Raw genomic sequence first — 23,909 nt, 5'->3', positions numbered from 1 at the left:
TCCTTCAGTCTCTGTTTTAATCTTTGCCTCTCCCTTCCCTGCCAAGGGTATTCTGTTTCCTCATTTAAAGAAGGAGTGAAGCATTCACATTTTGATCATCCGTCTTGAGTTTCGTTTGTTCTAGGGATCTAGGGTAATTCAAGCATTTGGGCTAATAGCCACTTATCAATGAGTGCATACCATGTATGTCTTTCTGTGATTGGGTTAGCTCACTCAGGATGATATTTTCCAGTTCCAACCATTTGCCTACGAATTTCATAAACTCGTTGTTTTTGATAGCTGAGTAATATTCCATTGTGTAGATGTACCACATTTTCTGTATCCATTCCTCTGTTGAAGGGCATCTGGGTTCTTTTCAGCTTCTGGCTATTATAAATAAGGCTGCGATGAACATAGTGGAGCACGTGTCTCTTTTATATGTTGAGGCATCTTTTGGGTATATGCCCAAGAGAGGTATAGCTGGATCATCAGGCAGTTCAATGTCCAATTTTCTGAGGAACCTCCAGACTGATTTCCAGAATGGTTTTACCAGTCTGCAATCCCACCAACAATGGAGGAGTGTTCCTCTTTCTCCACATCCTCGCCAGCATCTGCTGTCACCTGAGTTTTTGATCTTAGCCAATCGCACTGGTGTGAGGTGAAATCTCAGGGTTGTTTTGATTTGCATTTCCCTTATGACTAAAGATGTTGAACATTTCTTTAGGTGTTTCTCAGCCATTCGGCATTCCTCAGCTGTGAATTCTTTGTTTAGCTCTGAACCCCATTTTTTAATAGGGTTATTTGTTTCCCTGCGGTCTAACTTCTTGAGTTCTTTGTATATTTTGGAAATAAGGCCTCTATCTGTTGTAGGATTGGTAAAGATCTTTTTCCAATCTGTTGGTTGCCGTTTTGTCCTAACCACAGTGTCCTTTGCCTTACAGAAGCTTTGCAGTTTTATGAGATCCCATTTGTCGATTCTTGATCTTAGAGCATAAGCCATTGGTGTTTTGTTCAGGAAATTTTTTCCAGTGCCCATGTGTTCCAGATGCTTCCCTAGTTTTTCTTCTATTAGTTTGAGTGTGTCTGGTTTGATGTGGAGGTCCTTGATCCACTTGGACTTAAGCTTTGTACAGGGTGATAAGGATGGATCGATCTGCATTCTTCTACATGTTGCCCTCCAGTTGAACCAGCACCATTTGCTGAAAATACTATCTTTTTTCCATTGGATGGTTTTGGCTCCTTTGTCAAAAATCAAGTGACCATAGGTGTGTGGGTTCATTTCTGGGTCTTCAATTCTATTCCATTGGTCTATCTGTCTGTCTCTGTACCAATACCATGCAGTTTTTATCACTATTGCTCTGTAATACTGCTTGAGTTCAGGGATAGTGATTCCCCCTGAAGTCCTTTTATTGTTGAGGATAGCTTTAGCTATCCTGGGTTTTTTGTTATTCCAGATGAATTTGCAAATTGTTCTGTCTAACTCTTTGAAGAATTGGATTGGTATTTTGATGGGGATTGCATTGAATCTGTAGATTGCTTTTGGTAAAATGGCCATTTTTACCATATTAATCCTGCCAATCCATGAGCATGGGAGATCTTTCCATCTTCTGAGGTCTTCTTCAATTTCTTTCCTCAGTGTCTTGAAGTTCTTATTGTACAGATCTTTTACTTGCTTGGTTAAAGTCACACCGAGGTACTTTATATTATTTGGGTCTATTATGAAGGGTGTCGTTTCCCTAATTTCTTTCTCGGCTTGTTTCTCTTTTGTATAGAGGAAGGCAACTGATTTATTTGAGTTAATTTTATACCCAGCCACTTTGCTGAAGTTGTTTATCAGCTTTAGTAGTTCTCTGGTGGAACTTTTGGGATCACTTAAATATACTATCATGTCATCTGCAAATAGTGATATTTTGACCTCTTCTTTTCCGATCTGTATCCCTTTGATCTCCTTTTGTTGCCTAATTGCTCTGGCTAGAACTTCAAGAACTATATTGAATAAGTAGGGAGAGAGTGGGCAGCCTTGTCTAGTCCCTGATTTTAGTGGGATTGCTTCAAGTTTCTCTCCATTTAGTTTAATGTTAGCAACTGGTTTGCTGTATATGGCTTCTACTATGTTTAGGTATGGGCCTTGAATTCCTATTCTTTCCAGGACTTTTATCATGAAGGGGTGTTGAATTTTGTCAAATGCTTTCTCAGCATCTAATGAAATGATCATGTGGTTCTGTTCTTTCAGTTTGTTTATATAATGGATCACGTTGATGGTTTTCCGTATATTAAACCATCCCTGCATGCCTGGGATGAAGCCTACTTGATCATGGTGGATGATTGTTTTGATGTGCTCTTGAATTCGGTTTGCCAGAATTTTATTGAGTATTTTTGCGTCGATATTCATAAGGGAAATTGGTCTGAAGTTCTCTTTCTTTGGTGTGTCTTTGTGTGGTTTAGGTATAAGAGTAATTGTGGCTTCATAGAAGGAATTCGGTAGGGCTCCATCTGTTTCAATTTTGTGGAATAGTTTGGATAATATTGGTATGAGGTCTTCTATGAAGGTTTGATAGAATTCTGCACTAAACCCGTCTGGACCTGGGCTCTTTTTGGTTGGGAGACCTTTAATGACTGCTTCTATTTCCTTAGGAGTTATGGGGTTGTTTAACTGGTTTATCTGTTCCTGATTTAACTTCGATACCTGGTATCTGTCTAGGAAATTGTCCATTTCCTGAAGATTTTCAAATTTTGTTGAATATAGGTTTTTATAGTAAGATCTGATGATTTTTTGAATTTCCTCCGAATCTGTAGTTATGTCTCCCTTTTCATTTCTGATTTTGTTAATTTGGACACACTCTCTGTGTCCTCTCGTTAGTCTGGCTAAGGGTTTATCTATCTTGTTGATTTTCTCAAAGAACCAACTTTTGGTTCTGTTGATTCTTTCTATGGTCCTTTTTGTTTCTACTTGGTTGATTTCAGCTCTGAGTTTGATTATTTCCTGCCTTCTACTCCTCCTGGGTGTATTTGCTTCTTTTTGTTCTAGAGCTTTTAGGTGTGCTGTCAAGCTGCTGACATATGCTCTTTCCTGTTTCTTTCTGCAGGCACTCAGCGCTATGAGTTTTCCTCTTAGCACAGCTTTCATTGTGTCCCATAAGTTTGAGTATGTTGTATCTTCATTTTCATTAAATTCTAAAAAGTTTTTAATTTCTTTCTTTATTTCTTCCTTGACCAGGTTATCATTGAGTAGAGCATTGTTCAATTTCCACGTATATGTGGGCATTCTTCCCTTATTGTTATTGAAGACCAGTTTTAGGCCGTGGTGGTCCGATAGCACGCATGGGATTATTTCTATCTTTCTGTACCTGTTGAGGCCCGTTTTTTGACCAATTATGTGGTCAATTTTGGAGAAAGTACCATGAGGAGCTGAGAAGAAGGTATATCCTTTTGCTTTAGGATAGAATGTTCTATAAATATCCGTTAAGTCCATTTGGCTCATGACTTCTCTTAGTCTGTCTACATCACTGTTTAATTTCTGTTTCCATGATCTGTCCATTGATGAGAGTGGGGTGTTGAAATCTCCCACTATTATTGTGTGAGGTGCAATGTGTGTTTTGAGCTTTAGTAAGGTTTCTTTTACATATGTAGGTGCCCTTGTATTTGGGGCATAGATATTTAGGATTGAGAGTTCATCTTGGTTGATTTTTCCTTTGATGAATATGAAGTGTCCTTCCTTATCTTTTTTGATGACTTTTAGTTGGAAATTGATTTTATTTGATATTAGAATGGCTACTCCAGCTTGCTTCTTCTGACCATTTGCTTGGAAAGTTGTTTTCCAGCCTTTCACTCTGAGGTAGTGTCTGTCTTTGTCTCTGAGGTGTGTTTCCTGTAAGCAGCAGAATGCAGGGTCCTTGTTGCGTATCCAGTTTGTTAATCTATGTCTTTTTATTGGGGAGTTGAGGCCATTGATATTGAGAGATATTAAGGAATAGTGATTATTGCTTCCCGTTATATTCATATTTGATGTGAGGTTATGTTTGTGTGCTTTCATTCTCTTTGTTTTGTTGCCAAGACGATTAGTTTCTTGCTTCTTCTAGGGTATAGCTTGCCTCCTTATGTTGGGCTTTACCATTTATTATCCTTTGTAGTGCTGGATTTGTAGAAAGATATTGTGTAAATTTGGTTTTGTCATGGAATATCTTGGTTTCTCCATCAATGTTAATTGAGAGTTTTGCTGGATACAGTAATCTGGGCTGGCATTTGTGTTCTCTTAGGGTCTGTATAACATCAGTCCAGGATCTTCTGGCCTTCATAGTTTCTGGCGAGAAGTCTGGTGTGATTCTGATAGGTCTCCCTTTATATGTTACTTGACCTTTTTCCCTTACTGCTTTTAATATTCTTTCTTTATTTTGTGCGTTTGGTGTTTTGACAATTATGTGACGGGAGGTGTTTCTTTTCTGGTCCAATCTATTTGGAGTTCTGTAGGCTTCCTGTATGTCTATGGGTATCTCTTTTTTTAGGTTAGGGAAGTTTTCTTCTATGATTTTGTTGAAGATATTTACTGGTCCTTTGAGCTGGGAGTCTTCACTCTCTTCTATACCTATTATCCTTAGGTTTGATCTTCTCATTGAGTCCTGGATTTCCTGTATGTTTTGGACCAGTAGCTTTTTCCGCTTTACATTATCTTTGACAGTTGAGTCAATGATTTCTATGGAATCTTCTGCTCCTGAGATTCTCTCTTCCATCTCTTGTATTCTGTTGGTGAAGCTTGTATCTACAGCTCCTTGTCTCTTCTTTTGGTTTTCTATATCCAGGGTTGTTTCCATGTGTTCTTTCTTGATTGCTTCTATTTCCATTTTTAATTCCTTCAACTGTTTGATTGTGTTTTCCTGGAATTCTTTCAGGGATTTTTGCGATTCCTCTCTGTAGGCTTTTACTTGTTTATTAATGTTTTCCTGTGCTTCCCTAAGTGTGTTCAGGTCTTTCCTGAAGTCCTCCAGCATCATGATCAAATATGATTTTGAAACTAGATCTTGCTTTTCTGGTGTGTTTGGATATTCCATGTTTGTTTTGGTGGGAGAATTGGGCTCCGATGATGGCATGTAGTCTTGGTTTCTTTTGCTTGGGTTCCTGCGCTTGCCTCTCGCCATCAGATTATCTCTATTGTTACTTTGTTCTGCTATTTCTGACAGTGGCTAGACTGTCCTATAAGCCTGTGTGTCAGGAGTGCTGTAGACCTGTTTTCCTCTCTTTCAGTCAGTTATGGGGACAGAGTGTTCTGCTTTCGGGCGTGTAGTTTTTCCTCTCTACAGGTCTTCAGCTGTTCCTGTGGGCCTGTGTCTTGAGTTCACCAGGCAGCTTTCTTGCAGCAGAAAATTTGGTCTTACCTGTGGTCCCGAGGCTCAGGTTTGCTCGTGGGGTGCTGTCCAGGGGCTCTCTGCAGCGGCAGCAACCAGGAAGACCTGTGCCGCCCCTTCCGGGAGCTTCAGTGCACCAGGGTTCCAGATGGTCTTTGGCTTTTTCCTCTGGCGTCCGAGATGTGTGTGCAGGGAGCAGTCTCTTCTGGTTTCCCAGGCCTGTCTGCCTCTCTGAAGGTTTAGCTCTCCCTCCCACGGGATTTGGGTGCAGAGAACTGTTTATCCGGTCTGTTTCCTTCAGGGTCCGGCGGTGTCTCCGGCAGGGGTCCTGCCGCTCCTGGGCCCTCCCCCACGGGAGCCCAGAGGCCTTATACAGTTTCCTCTTGGGCCAGGGATGTGGGCAGGGGTGAGCAGTGTTGGTGGTCTCTTCCGCTCTGCAGCCTCAGGAGTGCCCACCTGACCAGGTGGTTGGGTCTCTCTCTCACCGGGTCTGGGAGCAGAGAGCTGCTGCGGGCCGGGATCCGCGGGTGTGGGACTTCCGGTAAACACAGAACGTGCCCGGTTCTAGAGAAATTCTGCTTCCGTGTGTACCAAGCTCACCAGGCAGCTTTCTTGCAGCAGAAAATTTGGTCTTACCTGTGGTCCCGAGGCTCAGGTTTGCTCGTGGGGTGCTGTCCAGGGGCTCTCTGCAGCGGCTGCAACCAGGAAGACCTGTGCCGCCCCTTCCGGGAGCTTCAGTGCACCAGGGTTCCAGATGGTCTTTGGCTTTTTCCTCTGGCGTCCGAGATGTGTGTGCAGGGAGCAGTCTCTTCTGGTTTCCCAGGCCTGTCTGCCTCTCTGAAGGTTTAGCTCTCCCTCCCACGGGATTTGGGTGCAGAGAACTGTTTATCTGGTCTGTTTCCTTCAGGGTCCGGCGGTGTCTGTGGCAGGGGTCCTGCCGCTCCTGGGCCCTCCCCCACGGGAGCCCAGAGGCCTTATACAGTTTCCTCTTGGGCCAGGGATATGGGCAGGGGTGAGCAGTGTTGGTGGTCTCTTCCGCTCTGCAGCCTCAGGAGTGCCCACCTGACCAGGCGGTTGGGTCTCTCTCTCACCGGGTCTGGGAGCAGAGAGCTGCTGCGGGCCGGGATCCGCGGGTGTGGGACTTCCGGTAAACACAGAACGTGCCCGGTTCTAGAGAAATTCTGCTTCCGTGTGTCCCAAGCTCACCAGGCATCTTTCTTGCAGCAGAAAATTTGGTCTTACCTGTGGTCCCGAGGCTCAAGTTCGCTCGTGGGGTGCTGCCCAGGGGCTCTCTGCAGCGGCAGCAACCAGGAAGACCTGTGCCGCCCCTTCCGGGAGCTTCAGTGCACCAGGGTTCCAGATGGTCTTTGGCTTTTTCCTCTGGCGTCCGAGATGTGTGTGCAGGGAGCAGTCTCTTCTGGTTTCCCAGGCCTGTCTGCCTCTCTGAAGGTTTAGCTCTCCCTCCCACGGGATTTGGGTGCAGAGAACTGTTTATCCGGTCTGTTTCCTTCAGGGTCCGGCGGTGTCTGTGGCAGGGGTCCTGCCGCTCCTGGGTCCTCCCCCACGGGAGCCCAGAGGCCTTATACAGTTTCCTCTTGGGCCGTGTTGTTTTGTTTTGACATAGGTGGCAGAGATAGGTCTCACTGTAGCCCAGAGTAGTATCAAAACCCTCACCAAATTTCTTAAAAGGCCCACTAGTATATGTTGGACCATTATCAGTTTTTAATTGTCGTGGGACTCCCATAAAGGCAAAGGCCTGTAAGCAGTGACTTTTAACATCTTTAATTTTCTCTCCACTATGAGCAGAGGCAAAGAGCAGGCCAGAATAGGTATCAATAGACACATGGACAAACCGTAGCTTCCCAAAGGAAGAAATATGGGGAACATCCATTTGCCAAATATCATTAGGTTGTAACCCTCTTGGGTTAATTCCCAAATTGGGAGAGGAAATAAATGGGGCACACTGGGGACATTGACTATTTGAGCTGCTTGTTCTTTAGTTACTCCATTGTGAAACTTCAAAGAACTAGCATCAAGATGAAATTTTCTGTGCATTTGTAAAGCTTTATCATAGGAAGTACTATTCATTAAGACATAGCAACATGAAGATCAAGTATAAGAATCGGCCAATTCATTGCCTTGTGCTAAGGGGCCAGGTAACATGGAATGACCTCTTATATGGCCCACAAAAATCGGTTCCTGACGCTGCCACAGCAAAGCCTGTACTTGTAATAAGCAGGAACAAATGGATGAAACAGGAGCAATGAAGGCAGCAGTCTCAAGGGGTGAAACAATATGAGACACATATAAACTATCAGTGTATATGTTGCAAGGTTCATCAGGGAACATAACCAAAGCTAATTGTAAGGCTTTCAATTCTGCTAGCTGTGCAGAACAATTAGGAATTTTTATAAACTCTACCTTCCCTCCAGACACTACCGCAGCACTACCATTGGAGGAACCATCAGTAAATACTACATGAGCCTTTTGTAAAGGAGAACTAACAATAATTCGTGGAAAAATTACCGGATGCATTTTGAAAATTTGACAAATCTTACTATCAGGATAATGGTTATCAAATCGACTAACAATTGTGCACATTAAAATGGCCCAATCTGTAAGTCCCTGGGCTAAATGTTGTAGCTGTTCTTTGGCATAGGGAGTAATAATAAGATATGGCTCTTTACCAAACATCTGTAGGCTAATTCTTTGAGCCTTAAACAGTAACTAAGCAATGACCTGAGGATAAGCCACCACTATTTTCGCAGGTGAAGCTTGTAAATAAACCCACGTTAAAGGTCCATCTTGCCAAAAAAAGTCCTGTAGGGGAATAGGCAGATACGAAAATCAAAAATAAAAGAGGCCTAGGATAATCAATATAATTAAGGTGAGCCTCTTCCAAAGCCCGTTGTACTAAATTTAAACATTCACGAGCTCCTGGAGTTAATTGTCTAGGTGAATTTGGAGAGGAATCGCCTTTTAAAATATCAACCAATGGCTTCAACTGTCCTGTGGTTAATTTTAACGTCGGTCGGAGCCAATTTACATAATATTATAATTTTTGAAAGTCATTTAAGGTCCTCAATGTCTCCAATCTAATTTTAAGTTTTTGTGGGCAAATTCCTATTCATAATAATTCATGTCCTAAATATTGATATGGGAAGTCCTTTTGGTCCTTTTCAGGGGCAATCACTAACCCTTTAGCAGCCAAATTTTCTTGTAAGTCAGCATATGCTGTCAGCAACTCCTTTTCATCTGGAGCCGCTATCAAGATATCATCCATAAAATGGACGATATAAATCTGTGGATATTTCTGCCTTAAAGGCTTTAGGGCAGAGGCTACCTACACCTGACACATGGTAGGACTGTTGGCCATCCCCTGAGGTAACACGACCCAATGATAGCGATGACAAGGCTCTTGTAAATTTATGGAAGAAATGCTAAAGGCAAATATCTCATAGTCTTTAGGATCTAGTAGAATAGTAAAGAAACAATCCTTTAAAGCAATAACTATCATATGCCAATTTTTAGGTATAGCTACAGGAGTAGGGAGACCAGGCTGAGTAGGTCTCATAGGTATCATAATTTTATTGATTTCCCTTAAATCTTGTAATAATCTCCACTTCCCAGACTTTTTCTTAATCACAAAAATAGGTGTATTCCAAGGGGAAGTGGAAGGAACAATATGACCAGCTTCTAATTGTTCCTGTGCTAATTGATGAGCTGCCTCCAATTTTTCCTTGGATAGGGGCCACTGTGGAATCCACACCGGATCATTAGACTTCCAGGTGATGGCCAAAGGTTTAACATTCGGAGGCTTATCAACAGTGACCCTTAGGATAAATTTCCCAAATCTGTTTTATCGCTTACACTACAAGGTTTGCCTTGTTTCCTCATCACATTTCGTACAGGCTGAGTTGTCAGCACAGCCCCCATATCATTGAGCACATCTCGTCCCCACAAATTGGTAGGTATTTGCTCTAAAACAAAAGGCTGAAACCATCCCTCATGTCCTTCCTCGTCTCTCCATTTAAGAATCTTGCTAATTTTTAGAGAAGCTGTAGCTGTCCCCACTCCTTGTAAGGTGGAGTAAGATATTTCTAGCGGCCAGGCCTTTGGCCAGAAGCTTTAGCTATTACAGTTGTATCAGCTCCGGTATCTAGGAGCCCAGGCAGGGGCTTTCCTTCAACCCATAGAGTGAGTGTGGGACGCTTCTCTAAGGAGGACACCCAAAATGCTCCGGGCCCAGTGGACCCAAAGCCCTGATTACCACGGGAGTATTTAAACACAGGATTATCAGTATGAAACCGGGGCAAAAGGACTAATTGAGCTATCCTATCCCCTTGAGGAATAACTACAACTCCTTTTTCTACAGAAACAATAATTTTAATTTCTCCAGTAAAATAGGAATCAATCACTACAGGAAAGATTCTTATTCGTCTCATCAGGGCACTGCAGCGGCCTAATAAAAGGCCTATACTCTTAGAGGACAGAGGCCCATGTACCCCAGTGCCAAGTGCCTGGGGGCCCATTTGAGGGGTTAATACTGCTCTGGCAGAGGAACAGAGATCCAGTCCTGCACTTCCTGGGGTCCCTCTGACCAGGTCCTTTACGAAAAGGGATTGGTTTGAGGGATAAACTGTGTTGGGGTATGTTCTACCACAGAAGTTTTCATGGCTCCGTACACTCTGGCTTGTGGGCCCCAGAGCGGGCCCCGTCTTCTGTTTCCCGGAAGGTTTAAAGGTTGTCCCTCAACATCTTGCTTAGATCTACACTCATTTCCCCAGTGATAGCCTTTATGGCACCGAGGACATAATCCAGGGCCTCCTATCTTTTGTTCTGAGGGCACTCTCTTTTAAAATGTCCAGGTTGTCCACACACAAAACAAGTCCTGGTTCCTCCATGTCCCTTCCACATGGCCGCAGCCATGACCTGTCCCATCACATAATTCCCATCTATTTCTTTACACAATTTAATATAGTCACTCAAACTCTTATTCTTATGAGATCTAATAACATCCTTGCACCATTTATTAGAATTCTCATATGCCAATTGCTTCACTAAAGGCATGGCAGTATCAATATCTCCAAACAGCCTTCCAGTCAACTGTAATAATCTATCCGCAAATTCCTGGAAAGGTTCCACGGGTCCTTGTACTACCTTCAATAATTGTTCTCCGGCTGCCTTATTGGGCAGGGCCTTCCAAGCTCTAACTGCCGCTGTGGAAATTTGAGCATAGACAGCAGGATCATATTGAATCTGGGCTGCAAGGGCCGCATACTGTCCTGTTCTATCAACATTTCTAGATTCCGCTGGGGGAATCCTGCTTGCACATTAAGTCTAGCTGGTTGCACACATTGTTCTTGAAATTCTCCCCTCCATAATAGAAAGTCTCCCCCACTCAATACTGCCCTACATAATTGCTGCCAATCTCCAGGAGTCAGAGTGAATGCAACATAGGACTCAAAAATGGCAGAAGTAAAGGGAGCAAGGGGACCATAAGCAGAGACTGCCTCTTTCAGGTTTCTCAACTCCTTAAAACTCAGAGGAGCATGCTGTCTAATGGATTGATCCAAATTGCTGGGGTCCGGGACCACAACAATAGGAAATGCCACCCCCGTCCAAGGGGAGGCTCACGGAAAATTACCCCTCTCCTTGTAGCCTTGTCTTCACAACACCACTCCAGGGAAGAATAGGGTTCATAGGCAGGAGGAGCAGTAGCCCCCTCTCCTTTAAAGAAGGGATTAACACTAGGGGGATGAGATCCTGTTCTTTCAGTGGCCCTGTGCTTATTAATCTTCCTCTTAGGCACCTTTATTTCCTCTTCTGATGTCTCTCCTTTCTCCCCCTCTGATCTAGAATTCTGATCTGAATCAGAGGTTTGTAAGGACCTACAAGAGGCATCATCTTGTGCCGCTCCAAATGTTCTTTCTATCTCTGACCTCCGTCCCCTTATTTTCAAGAGAGCATCCTTGACCAATCTCCACAAAGAAAGCGTGGCGGCAGGAATGCTCTCGGGGCCATATCTCCACAGCATTCTTTCCAAATCTCTCATAACCTGTTCCCAGTCAGGAATATTAAGTCCTCCTGAATGAACAAGCCAAGGACTAGTTTTTTTCTAAGGTTTTAATAAATACTTCAACTGTTTTTTCCTTTACACCGATTCCCTAATGCTTGAGCAAAGCAACTATCTGATCCGCTAGTTGTGAAGTAGAATTCGCAGTTCCCATGGTGGGAAAATTTTCCTTTTCGCTATTCACTCACCCAATACGTCCCTTCTCCTATGCCGGCCGGGCTTCTGGGACGTCCCATCAGTAATCCTCTCCTCTCCGATCTTGGTGGAACCTCCAGTTATCGGTGCCTGCACCAACATGGTACTGAGAGTCGGGCGAAAGCCTGCAGGATTAAAAAGAAACACACACGCACACACACACACACACACACACACACACACACACACACACACACACACAGGTTATTCATGTCAAGCCAGGAGAGAAAGAGAGAGAGTCCTGTAGCTTTATTCACCACTTATATACCTAAGTTGCCCAGGTAGAAAATATCTGGGAAGCACAGTGAGAAACCCTGGCTCATGACTACCTGGCTCGTGACTTCGGTAACAAAAGACTGACTTTGAGACCTGAATTAATTAGGGAAATATCCAGGAAGACCAGCCTAAATCTTAAACAAAGACTGAGAAAGCAAAAGGCAGGAGCGAATTGACCACTGCCCAGGTGTAGCCCAGGTGTGTCGGTTCCACATGCATCAGGCAGGCTGAAAGCATTCCGAGATTTTCTTCCTGTGCCGTAAATTCATGGGAGAGGCTTTTGTCCAACAATCTCAAGACTTTATGGCAGTCATCTTAACTGTGGCCATACAGTCACAAAGCGGCCAGGCCCAAATCCAATACAGCTCCCTACAGTCATGAAGAGCAGCTGAGGCTGGGCACTGTGAGGAGCCATGGAAGGTCATTTGGTGAAAGTACACCCTCAGTTGCAATTGATGGCCCAAGACTGAAGGAGTCAGGCAAAGAAGTCAAGTCTTGGCACCATGAAGAGAATATAGTAGAGGCTATTGGTAAAGCCTAGATGCAATGGAAGACCCCCGTGCATTGGAGTACAATGGAACGATCACCATGGACAACAACAGCAGTGTAGTGTGGATCAACGTGAAGTTAAAGTGCTATAGAGCACAGATCTAGAGAAGTTAAGCCAGCCCTTTGGAGGATCAGTTGGATCCAAGACATCGAAACATGCTGTAACATTGAAGCTGCCTTCGAGAAAGAAGATGGTAAAGATGGCAGAGTCACTCGCCTTTTGCTGAGGGAAGCTGCTGACAGGGAGTGGATCCAGCTGAGGAGAAATGAATTTGTAGTCAACAAAAATGAAAAAAACATTGAAGATCTGAAGGCCACTTTGACATCAGAAATGGAGATGGCAGAGTTTGGAGTTGCCTATCTTAATTTGGGGATTATAGTTAAGTGATTAGATGGATCTTGGAAGAAAATTTGTACTTTGGTCTTTTAGACTATAGGATTTTGGAAGATGAGCTAAATGTACTTTTTAAATTATGCTGTTTAGGTATGGCCTCCATAGACTCATGTGTTTAAACAAGCCTGTGGAGGCCTGTCAGTGGATGTGATGGTTTGCATATGGTTGACACAGGGAGTGGCACTATTAGAAGGTGTGGCCCTGTTGGAGGAAGTGTGTCACTGTTGGGGTTGGCTTGGAGATCTTCCTCCTAGCTCTCTGAGCATGTTAAGTCAGCTCCTGGCTTTCTTTGTGTAAAGATGTAGAACTCAGCTCCTTCTGTACTATGCATGCCTGGTTATTGCCATGCTCCCTCCATGATGATAATGGACTGAAACTTTGAACGTGTAAGCCAGCCCCGATTCCATGTTGTCTTTTATAAAACTTACATTGGTCATGGTGTCTGACATAGCAATAAAACTCTAAGACAGTGCTTGATTAAGAACAGGGCATGGAGTGGTGAGGAAGAAATGTTAGAGTCGATATAGAAGGAATTGTACGGAGGAAACAGTTGGGGGAGATGACAATATTTGATTTTATACATGTATGTAACTCTCCAATAACAAATACAAATTATTAAAAAGGAAATATTGTTTTCCTTGCCTTCAAAATCATTATCAAAGAATAAAAGTGATTGTTTAAGATTGTATGTATTGTAATTGTTTGTAACTGTGCTTGATGAGGAAGCTAATTCTTCCTAGTTCATCCACATTTGCTTTTGTTCCTTGATGACTCACAAAATCTTATCCACAGTTTTGAGCTTAAGGGAACCATGTTCTCACTAATGAGAGAATTATGGTTTTGCACTCTTGATCCATTTCTGCCCTGTTCCTTGACCTTCTCTTTTTGCAATTTTTCTTTATGCTTCCAGTACCAAGTGGATTTTTTTCAGCTGATGATGAATGCTCACAATAATTCCTCTGAGTCTCATAAAGGTAAGCAAGGAAACCCTTCCCAGTCTGTGGACAAGGCAGCTCTAGAGGAGTGGGTGGGCTGTTCAGGAAATGTATACACAGGCTTTTCTAGGTAGAGGGGTACTGCTGTTGAGGAGGTGGGTGGGTCTCACAGGGGGTTTGTCAGTAGAGGGATACCTCTGTGAAATTGCTGAAAAACAGAAGTGGCTATTATCAGCTTGTAATTTTCTGGATGCACATGGGCAAAAGTTTGCTCTTAACATAAAGCATGGTCATAATGGACCTCTCCAATAGTCTCCGCCTTACCTGCATGAGCACAGGTACTATTTGTGTCTTTCCCGGCACAGTCTCAGAGCTCTGCTTAGACATCTATGTCTAAACAACCAGTCAGGGGACATGCACCCAAGTGGTGCAGAAGCTCTCTGGGAAACCCTAGTGGACGTGTTCTTTTCTACCATAATCCATGGTAAAGATTTACTTTTCATTTGTATGATGTTTAAGTAATTTATGGGAAAAACATTTTTGTTCAAATTTACTTGTTCTCTTCATTCTTTTTTGTACTTAAAAATTACTCATAGCTGGGCAGTGCTGGAGCATGCCTTTAATCCTAGCACTTAGGAGGCAGAGGTAGGTGGTTCTCTGTTTGTTCAAGGGCTGCCTGGTGTACATCATAGATGCCAGGACAGGCAGTGAAACACAGAAAAATCCTGTTTTGAAAAACCATAAAAAACACTTTAAGGTTTTTCTGTTCTTTGTGTAGTACATGCACGTGCAGGAGTATGTGTACATGTGCACATGCTATGTGTGTGTACAGATAACAGATGAATGCGTGTCATATCTTGTTAAATCCCTCCCTGTCTATTTCCTTGAGACAAGGAAATGGAGCTTTGCATTCTTACCTATTCAACTATTTCCCATATACTCATTTGCTTATATGCAGCAGTGTGATCTTTTTGGTCCCAAAGTTTACTGTTTAAACTCACCAAGTCCTCTGTGTTTTGAGTCCACTCCTGTTTGCTTACTTGAAACTCCACCATGTGAACAGCTAACTTCAAATTCTTCTATACCTCCTCCTCCTTTTTCCTGAGGGTCCATTTAGCCTAGGCTGATCCACATTCAAGTGGGTCCAAGAATGACCTTTAATTCATGAGACTATGAGGCAGTGTTTTAGCTGAAAAATTGTATTTGGCATGAATCTGGGAGTAATGGCACTTCAGTTTTGAGGTAGCTTTCTGTCAGTGATCTCTGAGATTTAATGATGTTCTTTCTAAGTACTCCAAGAGTCTGTGTAACTTAGTGTAGAGGCATACCTGGAAAACCAGGCAGTATCCTATAGCTGAAAATTGCTTATGTCTTTCAATACAAGTCCACTATCAGATAGGAGGTTTTGTATGTGGAAATTGACTTACTAAACTTGACTTTTGTGTAAAAAAAAAAGAGCTTCTAGGAAGCTCTCAGCATCAGTCCTAGAGGGGCTGATTCCCTTGCTGCTCAGAAGCCAAATTCCTCCATCACTGGCTCTCTTCTCTCCAGTCAATCTTCCAGTGTAACCCAGAACACAAACATAACCATGCCTGGTGTATAAGGTTCTGGGGACTGAATGCATCTCTGTTTCATTTTTGATCGCTAAAATAAATGTTAACTTTAAAAATAGTCACTGATTGTGGATTTACGGACCAGTTTCAGTTTAGTAGTAAGGGCTTACACTAATTGTAAGAAAGAATTTACCAACAACACAATCCTAACATTCTGTAACTCTATCTTTATGGCCTCCAGTGCCATCTTATGGCCTTCATGGGCGCCATCCACACACACATAGCACCCTGCCCACATGGCACAACCTTTCCACAAGATTACAGATATACTTATAACAAAAAATAAAATTTAAGAACATAAAATGTATGTCTTGAAGCTGCCCACTGGGATGATGAGGAACAGCAGAAACATTGGGACAACCTGCCTTAAGCATTCTCCTTTCCTGGATGTGTCACAAATCTGTCACAGTGATGATTGTCTAAGAGTGACTGAATTACATCTTAATAGTCTCTCTAGAAAATGAGGGCTCATTTGATTTTGTCCTTATCTCCTCCGTAATGGTCCATCATGTCATGACTTACCTGAAATGTTTTCTCATTTCCAGCCCTGTCTGACATAGAGATCATAGCCCAGTCAATTATCTTTACTTTTGGTGGCTATGACACTACCAGTAGCACACTTTCTTTTGTCTTGTATTCCCTGGCCACTCACTCTGATGTCCAGAAGAAACTGCAGGAGGAAATTGATCATGCTCTGCCCAATAAGATGAGAAGAATGTGTAGGAGGTAAAGGAGAAGTCTCAAGAAAGACATTCTTGTCACCCATAGTATTTTGTGTATATGTGTGTGTGTGAAAGAGAGAGAGACAGAGAGAGACAGAGAGACAGAGACAAAGAGAGAGACAGATAGAGATACAGAGAGAGAATGAGAGAAAGACAAATAGTGTGTTAGTGAGGGTTAGTGTGTGTATGTTCTGTGTGGGGTGTATACATAACTTTCTCGGAATGTGTGTGTTTGTAAATATATCTGTGAGTGAGCATAAGTTTTAGAATTCACACCACTCAGCTACCTTTCAAATGCAGGAAAAATGTTTTTACCTATTTGTATTTATGTATGTATGCATGTATGTACAAGTATATATATGTATGTTCCTACTTATGAATGTGTATGAGTTTAGATACATATGTGGGCATATGTGCTGCAGCATGTGTGTGGATGTCAAAGGAAAACTTGAAGGAATTTGTTTTCTTTTTACCACATGAGTTTTCAAGGTCCAAATCAGGTCTGTAGGCTCTGGGGCAGGTGCCTTTGTTTACTGAAATATCCCAACAGCCCTTGATAATTTTAAACCAGGACACAATCACTAATTTTTCCCAGTGAAGTTTAATAATTATCATAAAAGGGCCACAGAAGGAGAAATAGACAATAAATTCTGTCATGGCAACAGAAGGTTGTTCAGACAATGGGCTTGACCTTGTGTTTCTGTTATCTAGGACCAGAAGAGGACCAAGTTTTACCAACCTGTGTGAGATTAAAAATATGCCCTTATCATACATCTTTCTGCATAGTTCAAGAATACTTCTAGTTCTGCTGTTTTCCAGCTGTGCACAGAGAGGGGCTAACCTTGTCTTTGATTAAGCTTTGTGGGTTGACTCATTCCTCTACCATGTTTTCCCCGCTCTATGTATATTTATAGGAGAAGAAGCCAAAGTGTGAGCCTTAGTATCTAAATCATGAGCCAAACTCAACTCTCTCTGTGTCTTTGTCTCTGTCACTGTCTCTCTTCTGTGTATTTGTGTGTGTGTGTGTGTGTCTATGGATGTATGTAAATTAGTGCACATGCGTGCGTGTGTGTGTGTTTGTGTGTGTGAGTGTGTATAGGTCATAGACCTACATTGTGTATATTTCTAAATTTCTCTACACCATGTTTTATGATCAGGCTCTTTTAGCAAACATGGACCTTATCTATTGGATTAAGTTGTCTAGCCAATGAGCACCAGGCACCACCTGTCTCAGTCTACTTGCTACTGGGATTATAATGGATGCCACTGTGTCTGGCTTTATTAATGATTTGTATGTGAACTCGCATGCTCAGGCTTACATGGTAGATCCTTCCCTAAATGAGCATCTTCCAGGCACCAAGTCATAGTCATTCTACTTTGTAAGAAGCTTGATAGATGCCACGATGGTTAAGAGCACTGGCTACTCTTTGATAGGATCCATCCATATTTGAATCTGAGCATGAAATTCACAGGTCCCACTGCGTTAACTCTAGATCAGTAAATCTGGGACCTTTTATGGCTTCTGTGGTCATTCTACTCATATAGTATACATAAACATATATAAATAAAACATCTACATATATAAAATAAAAAAATATAAACAAAAACCTTTAAAATTTATTGCAAGTATAACTAAGGTCTTTTGATCTGCTGAGCTTAACTTTGAGCCTACTGAGTATTCAACACTAGACACAGTTGAAAGATAATCTAAAATCTCAGCACAAATCATTTTCTTTTTTCCCAGGCCTCTCCCACCTATGATATTGTGATGGAAATGGAGTACTTGGATATGGTGTTTAATGAAACCCTCAGACTTTATCCAGTTACTGGTAGACTTCACAGAATGTGTAAAAAAGATATAGAACTTGATGGTGTGTTTATCCCCAAAGGGTCAATGGTGATGATTCCATTGTATCCTCTTCAGCATGACCCACAGCACTGGCCAGAGCCTGAGGAATTTCATCCAGAGAGGTACCAGAACCCTAGAATCAGGAACCCACTCTGCACCATGCAGGCCTGTGTATGCTATGATGTCTCTTATAGGAAGATGATATAATATGATTTTGCATTCATTTACATTCTGTGAGGAGAATGGTAGAGAGATAGAAGAAGTGATAGGAGAGGGGAAATGAGAGGGGAAGAAATTAAGACCAATTAAATGCAGAATGTTTTCCTCCTTCTTCCTTAAGTAATTAATGACCCACTGCAGTCTTGTAAATGTAATGTGTTTTTCAGAGTTGGAACTAGCAATCACACAAAAAATGAAGATCAAAGGGATACAGATTGGAAGGGAAGAAATCAAAATATTTGCAGATGATATGATAGTATATTTAAGTGATCCCAAAAGTTCCACCAGAGAACTACTAAACCTGAGAAACACCTTCAACAAAGTGGCTGGGTATAAAATTAACTCAAAAAATCAGTAGCCTTTTTCTACACAAAAGAGAAACAAGCTGAGAAAGAAATTAGGGAAATGACACCTTTCATAATAGTCCCAAATAATATAAAATACCTCAGTGTGACTTTAACCAAGCAAGTGAAAGTTCTGTATGATAAGAACTTCAAGGGGTTGGGGATTTGGCTCAGTGGTAGAGCGTTTGCCTAGCAACCGCAAGGCCCTGGGTTCGGTCCCCAGCTCGGAAAAAAAAAAGAAAAGAAAAGAACTTCAAGCTTCTGAAGAAAGAATTTGAATAAGATCTCAGAACGTGAAAAGATCTCCCATACTTATGGATTAGCAGGATTAATATAGTAAAAATGGACATTTTACCAAAAGCAATCTACAGATTCAATGCAATACCCATCAAAATTTCAATCCAATTCTTCATAGAGTTAGACAGAACAATTTGCAAATTCATCTGGAATTACAAAAATCCCAGGATAGCTAAAACTATCCTCAACAATAAAAGAACTTCCAGGGGAATCACCATCCCTGAACTCAAGCAGTGTTACAGAGCAATAGTGATAAAAACTGTATGGTATTGGTACAGAGAAAGGCAGATTAGCCCAAATAGCATCATCCAAAATGTATTTTGATTGTTTAAAGATGTAGTTGCTTTCTAGTTCCTTTTTACTTTTCTACAATCACATGAGTGGATAATGGATTCTGGGCATTTTTTGCTCACATTGCCTTGTCTCTTCTCACTCCTATTCATGTGGAGTCCCTTTTTACCTTCAACCCGTCTCCCTCTTGTTTTCATGTGTTTTGTTTTGTTTTGTTTTTTGCGACTTTTGAGTTTACTAAGGGCTGCTTGCAGAGGCATATGTATAGAAGCTAAATACTGGAGAAGTTACCAGTGGCTGCACCATTGAAGAACAACTCCCTTGTCCACCAAGCATTTATTGAAAATAGCTCTTGTGTGATGTGGTAACTTCTGGGTTCCACTTCCCTCCCATGATGGAATTATGATGTGTCTAGTCTTGTAGTAGTTATCCACAGATGTTGTGAGCTCATGAGTGCAATGAGCATGACATGGGTAGAAGATAATATGTCACAGCACACATTTCATGCCCTGGTGCTTACCTTTTTCCTGCCTTTTATTCAGTGATGTTTCTTGAGCTTTGAAGGTACTGAGAATTCCACCACCACTTCTCAGCAATATGACCAGCCACGACTTTCTGTGTTCACTATATCCCACTTCAAACTTAAGCTATTCTGATGGAGGCCAATATCAGCACTAATTTTTGTGTGTAAAGATAAATATTTAGAAGGAATTTTGGTACCATGTCCATTTAGCAGAACAAGAGCACTAAATTCTCATCTATGATGTCTGCAGCCATGGGTTTTTGACTAGATTTTCAGTGCTAGGCATTAATTTCACCCATTGAATTAGCCCTCCATTCCATCACACAATGATTGGTTTCCCCTACCTCATAACAAAACTATTATACTTCTGTGTGAGTTCACAAGGATGCATTTTTTATAAATAGCATTTATCTTATCCCACGCATATGGAGACTCTTATAAGATAAGGGGAATGAAAAGGACCTTTATTGTAAAATTCTCAGGGGCAAATACCTGCAAGCAGAAGTTCAGTGAACCATTCCCAAACTCCCTATGAGTTCTGGTTAGATGTTAAAAGGCTACTTTGCATGTGTTGCTCTTAAGCTTTTATCCTCCTGACTTCTATTGTTATGTCTCCAGGTTCAGCAAGGAGAACAAGTGTAGAACTGGTCATTATGTATATCTGCCCTTTGGAAATGGACCCAGGAACTGCCTTGGCATGAGATTTGCTCTCATGAGTATGAAACTTGCTGTCACTAAAGTTCTGCAAAACTTCTCCTTCCATCCTTGTAAAGAAACACAGGTGAGGGAAAAATTATCTCTACAAATATTGTTCTATGGTAGAAATTTTCCAACCAAACATTCTGTGTATAAACATGATAATGTATATTTGAGGTATAATAATTTGTTTTTGTCCAAATGAGTTATTTGTATGTAGGTATTAACTAAGGAGTCTTTTGTTCTCTGTTTGTATAGAATAGAGCTTAGTACTATGAAGAATCAGTGTAGTCCAGTGTGACAGGTTTCCATTCATTGAGTTTGATATTCAAGTCAAGTCCATTGGAGACGGGTATGTCATTTGACATCCAGAGGTGCAATGATCAGATCTTCAATGTTTGTTGCATGTTCGACTCTTCTTTCAGAGCACCTGGAAGGCCATTTCTCATAGTCTTTTCAAACTGTGCATGTAGATTAGAATTACAGAACAGCTTTAAAACTCATACATGGTGTCTGAGAGGTTTCTTAGTTGGCAAAATGCTTGCCTATCATGTACCAATCTCTGGTTCTCATTCCCAGAACTACATGAACAGGCTGTGAAGGTACATATCTATAATCCCTGTAGTCAGGAGTTAGAGTGTTGGGGATCATAATTTCAAGAAATCCTTGGCCATTAGTGAATTTGAAGCCAACATGGGCTATGTGTCTCAAAAAGAAACCTCAAGATTCCTAGTGTTTTTTGAAATTACAATACAACTTACCCAGAGTTTGTCTTTAAAAGCTCATTTCTGGTTTCCCATGTCATCCAAGTTAAGAATTACTATTTTAAAAGGCCTTTGCTTGGACTCATGAGATGAAACAGTTCCTAAAATCACTTGTTGCCCTTTAAAAGGAGTTGAGTATATTTTTCAGTAACCACACGGTGGGTCACAACCATTTGTCTCTTCTGGCCCACTTTGACTTCTCTTGAGACTTCCCACTAGTTGCATGTATGCAACGTGCAGGCAAACACTCCTATGAATAAAATATAAGTCTTTTAAAAGTTGCATGGTAAGATAAATTTCAACCTTATGGAGCATTCTCAGTAAAATTCCAGCTCATTTCTTAGGAGCTCTGCTCTAGAAAATAGGTATTTGTCATATTTCCATAAACTAGGTATCTTTATTCCCCTTCTTATTCTACCCTCATACTTCAAGTTCCTCTTCACTCTCCAAATAAATCTTCCTCTTAGGTTTTTAATGTCTTGATTTATTCCATATTTCAATTTTGGCTCATGGATGCAATTTTGACCATTATGTGTCTTTAAAGCCTCGTGTTTTAATAAAAATAATTCTTCTCTCTGTATTGAAGTATATCCCCTCTCTTTTGTATATCAACTTACATTATTTATTCCTCCGACTCCAAATGTTTCTTTGAGGATATTTTCACATTGAAACCCTTTCATAAATGATTGAGAGCATGGCCTACAGTTATCATTTTTGTTCATAAATGAATCAATTACAAAATAAAGAGTGCCATGCATGTAAACATTATATGTATATGTTTTTGTATACCTTCATCAAAATCATGTGTACAGTACTTAAAATTATAAAAGAGTAAAATAAGACACTTAGAAAAAGAATTTACATTGCATTTTCCTGAATAACCTATTCTTGTTTTCTGTAAAGGAATGGGCGCATCTTATAGGACTGGTGTATTTAGAGCATGGCTTCTTTATAATAATGATTGTTTTTTAGACAGAGATAGATGTAATTATTCTTTGATCTGTTCCTCAAGACAGGTATATAGCTTTATCGACACACACCATCACTTAATGTAGTACTTTTTCACTAAAGCATTTAAACTCTGTATGAAGGTTTAGACAGATAAACCATGATTCTACTTTTAGACTAATGTCCCACCTGGCATTAGGCAGATGCTCTTTCAAGCTCCAGTCATTTTACATTTGACACTTCTCTGTCCACATGACAGCTTTGTTCCTATTTCTTTTCCTGTGACTAGAAGATTTCTCTATTGGAGGCTTTCCCCATTCATCACTGAAGAGCACAAGGCTGAATTACAATTGGAAAATTTTGTAGAATCAGTTGCCCATTCTTCACATCCTTGGAAGCCAAGAATAGATGCTAGAAAAGCAAGCAGACTATCTGTACTCAAAAAGACTTGCCCTGAATATGCTGAAGTGTAGTGGTGAGATATGATCTGGGAGTTGATTGTTAAGAGATTTGAAATGTTTCCTCTCATAGTTATCTTGAAAGTTTCAAAACTAAAAATAGTTCTACAAGAGTTAAAGAATAATATAGCATAAAATCTAAGAATAAGATTAAAACTATTAAACATGTTTTATTCCACTTCAGCATAGAACATAAGTAATATAAATCAGCCTGAATTTGTCTCAAGTCCTGAATACAGTGCATTTCAATCACCATTTTAAATAATGATCATTTAGTTGCAAGCTCTCAACATCTAATTGACACAGCTTTTAGAATAAGGGAGACATAATGTCACAATATACATTAATAAATGTAGCTTTTTGGTTGTGCAAAGCATTATTATTCCCAACACGTTTCTAGGATTTATTTATTTTATGTGTATGACTACACTGTCACTTCCTTCAGGCTCACAAGAAGAGGGCATCAGATCCCATTATAGATGGTTGTGATCCCTATGTGGTTGAATTAATCTCAGGAAGTATGGAAAAGCAGTCAGTGCTATTAACCTCTGAGTCATCTCTCTAGCCCAAAACTTTTTATTTATTTAGTAATTTACTTTAATCCAGGTTTCTTATTGGTTCACTCATTGCTTCTCAATATTTTTCTTCCCCTGTGGCAGATACCTCTGAAATTAAGTAAACAAGTAATTCTTAAGCCAGAAAAACCCATTGTTCTAAAGGTTGTGCCACGGGATGGAGTCATAAATGGGGTATGATTTTCTCTCAAGGAATTTTATTGGGCTCTTTACAAAGGCAGTGTCTAAGAACATTGAACTTTTTAATTTTCTTAATGAAGAATTCCAGATAAAAGTGAGGCTTAATTGACTGGTCTTGATGCATGTTTAAAGATTCAGTACATATTGTTCTTTCTTGGTGTCTATACAAAGTATCATCTAGTAAAAAGGAGATGACCAGTCAGTGACAGAACAGGAAATTTACCTTTGCTGATGCACATGTGACCATCTCCATCCACATCTGGTGTTCTCTGTTAATTTCTTTAGAAATTAATGTCTCTGTAATTTGATCAATAATATTCAGATGTAAAGGTGAACTATTGTGGTAATTCTATTTTTAGATTTGCTATCAGATCTTTTAGTTATAATACTGTAGAATAAATGCTACGTGGAAAGTATTCTTAAATATCTCTTTAAGAAATCCTAATTAAACTTGTTTTAAAATATTCTTTGTCAGCTTTATTGAATGCATTTTGATCATATTAATTCCTTTCCTCTGAATCTTCCCAGATTCTATCCCATCTTCTCTCCAGCACACTTTATATTTTCTCACAGTGTTTCAAAACAAAGCAAAACTATGGAGTCTAGTTTTCTGTTGGATATCTTTACATCTTTACATCGTGTGAGGCCTGCCATGGAGTGGACACAGTGTCACCCCATAAAAAAAAC

At 40.8% G+C, this 23,909-nt stretch overlaps 1 protein-coding gene across 5 annotated transcripts in view; it reads left to right on the top strand.

Moving 5' to 3' along the window:
- Window positions 1-23,680, top strand: part of Cyp3a71-ps (cytochrome P450, family 3, subfamily a, polypeptide 71, pseudogene) — a 71,260-nt gene extending 47,580 nt beyond the window's left edge. For 2 of the 5 annotated variants that reach the window (XR_015634636.1, XR_015634637.1), the window contains 4 exons: window positions 13,719-13,782; window positions 15,902-16,082; window positions 17,823-18,049; window positions 20,220-21,641. Coding sequence is in view for 1 of the 5 variants with exons in the window: in XM_087579655.1 (XP_087435781.1) it covers window positions 13,719-13,782; window positions 15,902-16,060; window positions 17,821-18,049; window positions 20,220-20,382; window positions 23,127-23,222 (711 nt within the window). In the remaining 4 variants the exon portion in view is untranslated. Of the gene's footprint in view, window positions 1-13,718; window positions 13,783-15,901; window positions 16,083-17,820; window positions 18,050-20,219; window positions 21,826-23,126 lie in introns of those variants that run through there. The other 3 variants (XR_015634638.1, XM_087579655.1, XR_015634639.1) reach the window with 3 other exon arrangements.
- Window positions 23,681-23,909: the final 229 nt, after the last annotated feature.

Source organism: Rattus norvegicus, chromosome 12 (assembly GCF_021556685.1).
Source record: "Rattus norvegicus strain SHRSP/BbbUtx chromosome 12, alternate assembly SHRSP_T2T, whole genome shotgun sequence".
Lineage (NCBI taxonomy): Eukaryota > Metazoa > Chordata > Mammalia > Rodentia > Muridae > Rattus > Rattus norvegicus.
This window is presented reverse-complemented; position numbering and strand designations above follow the sequence as displayed.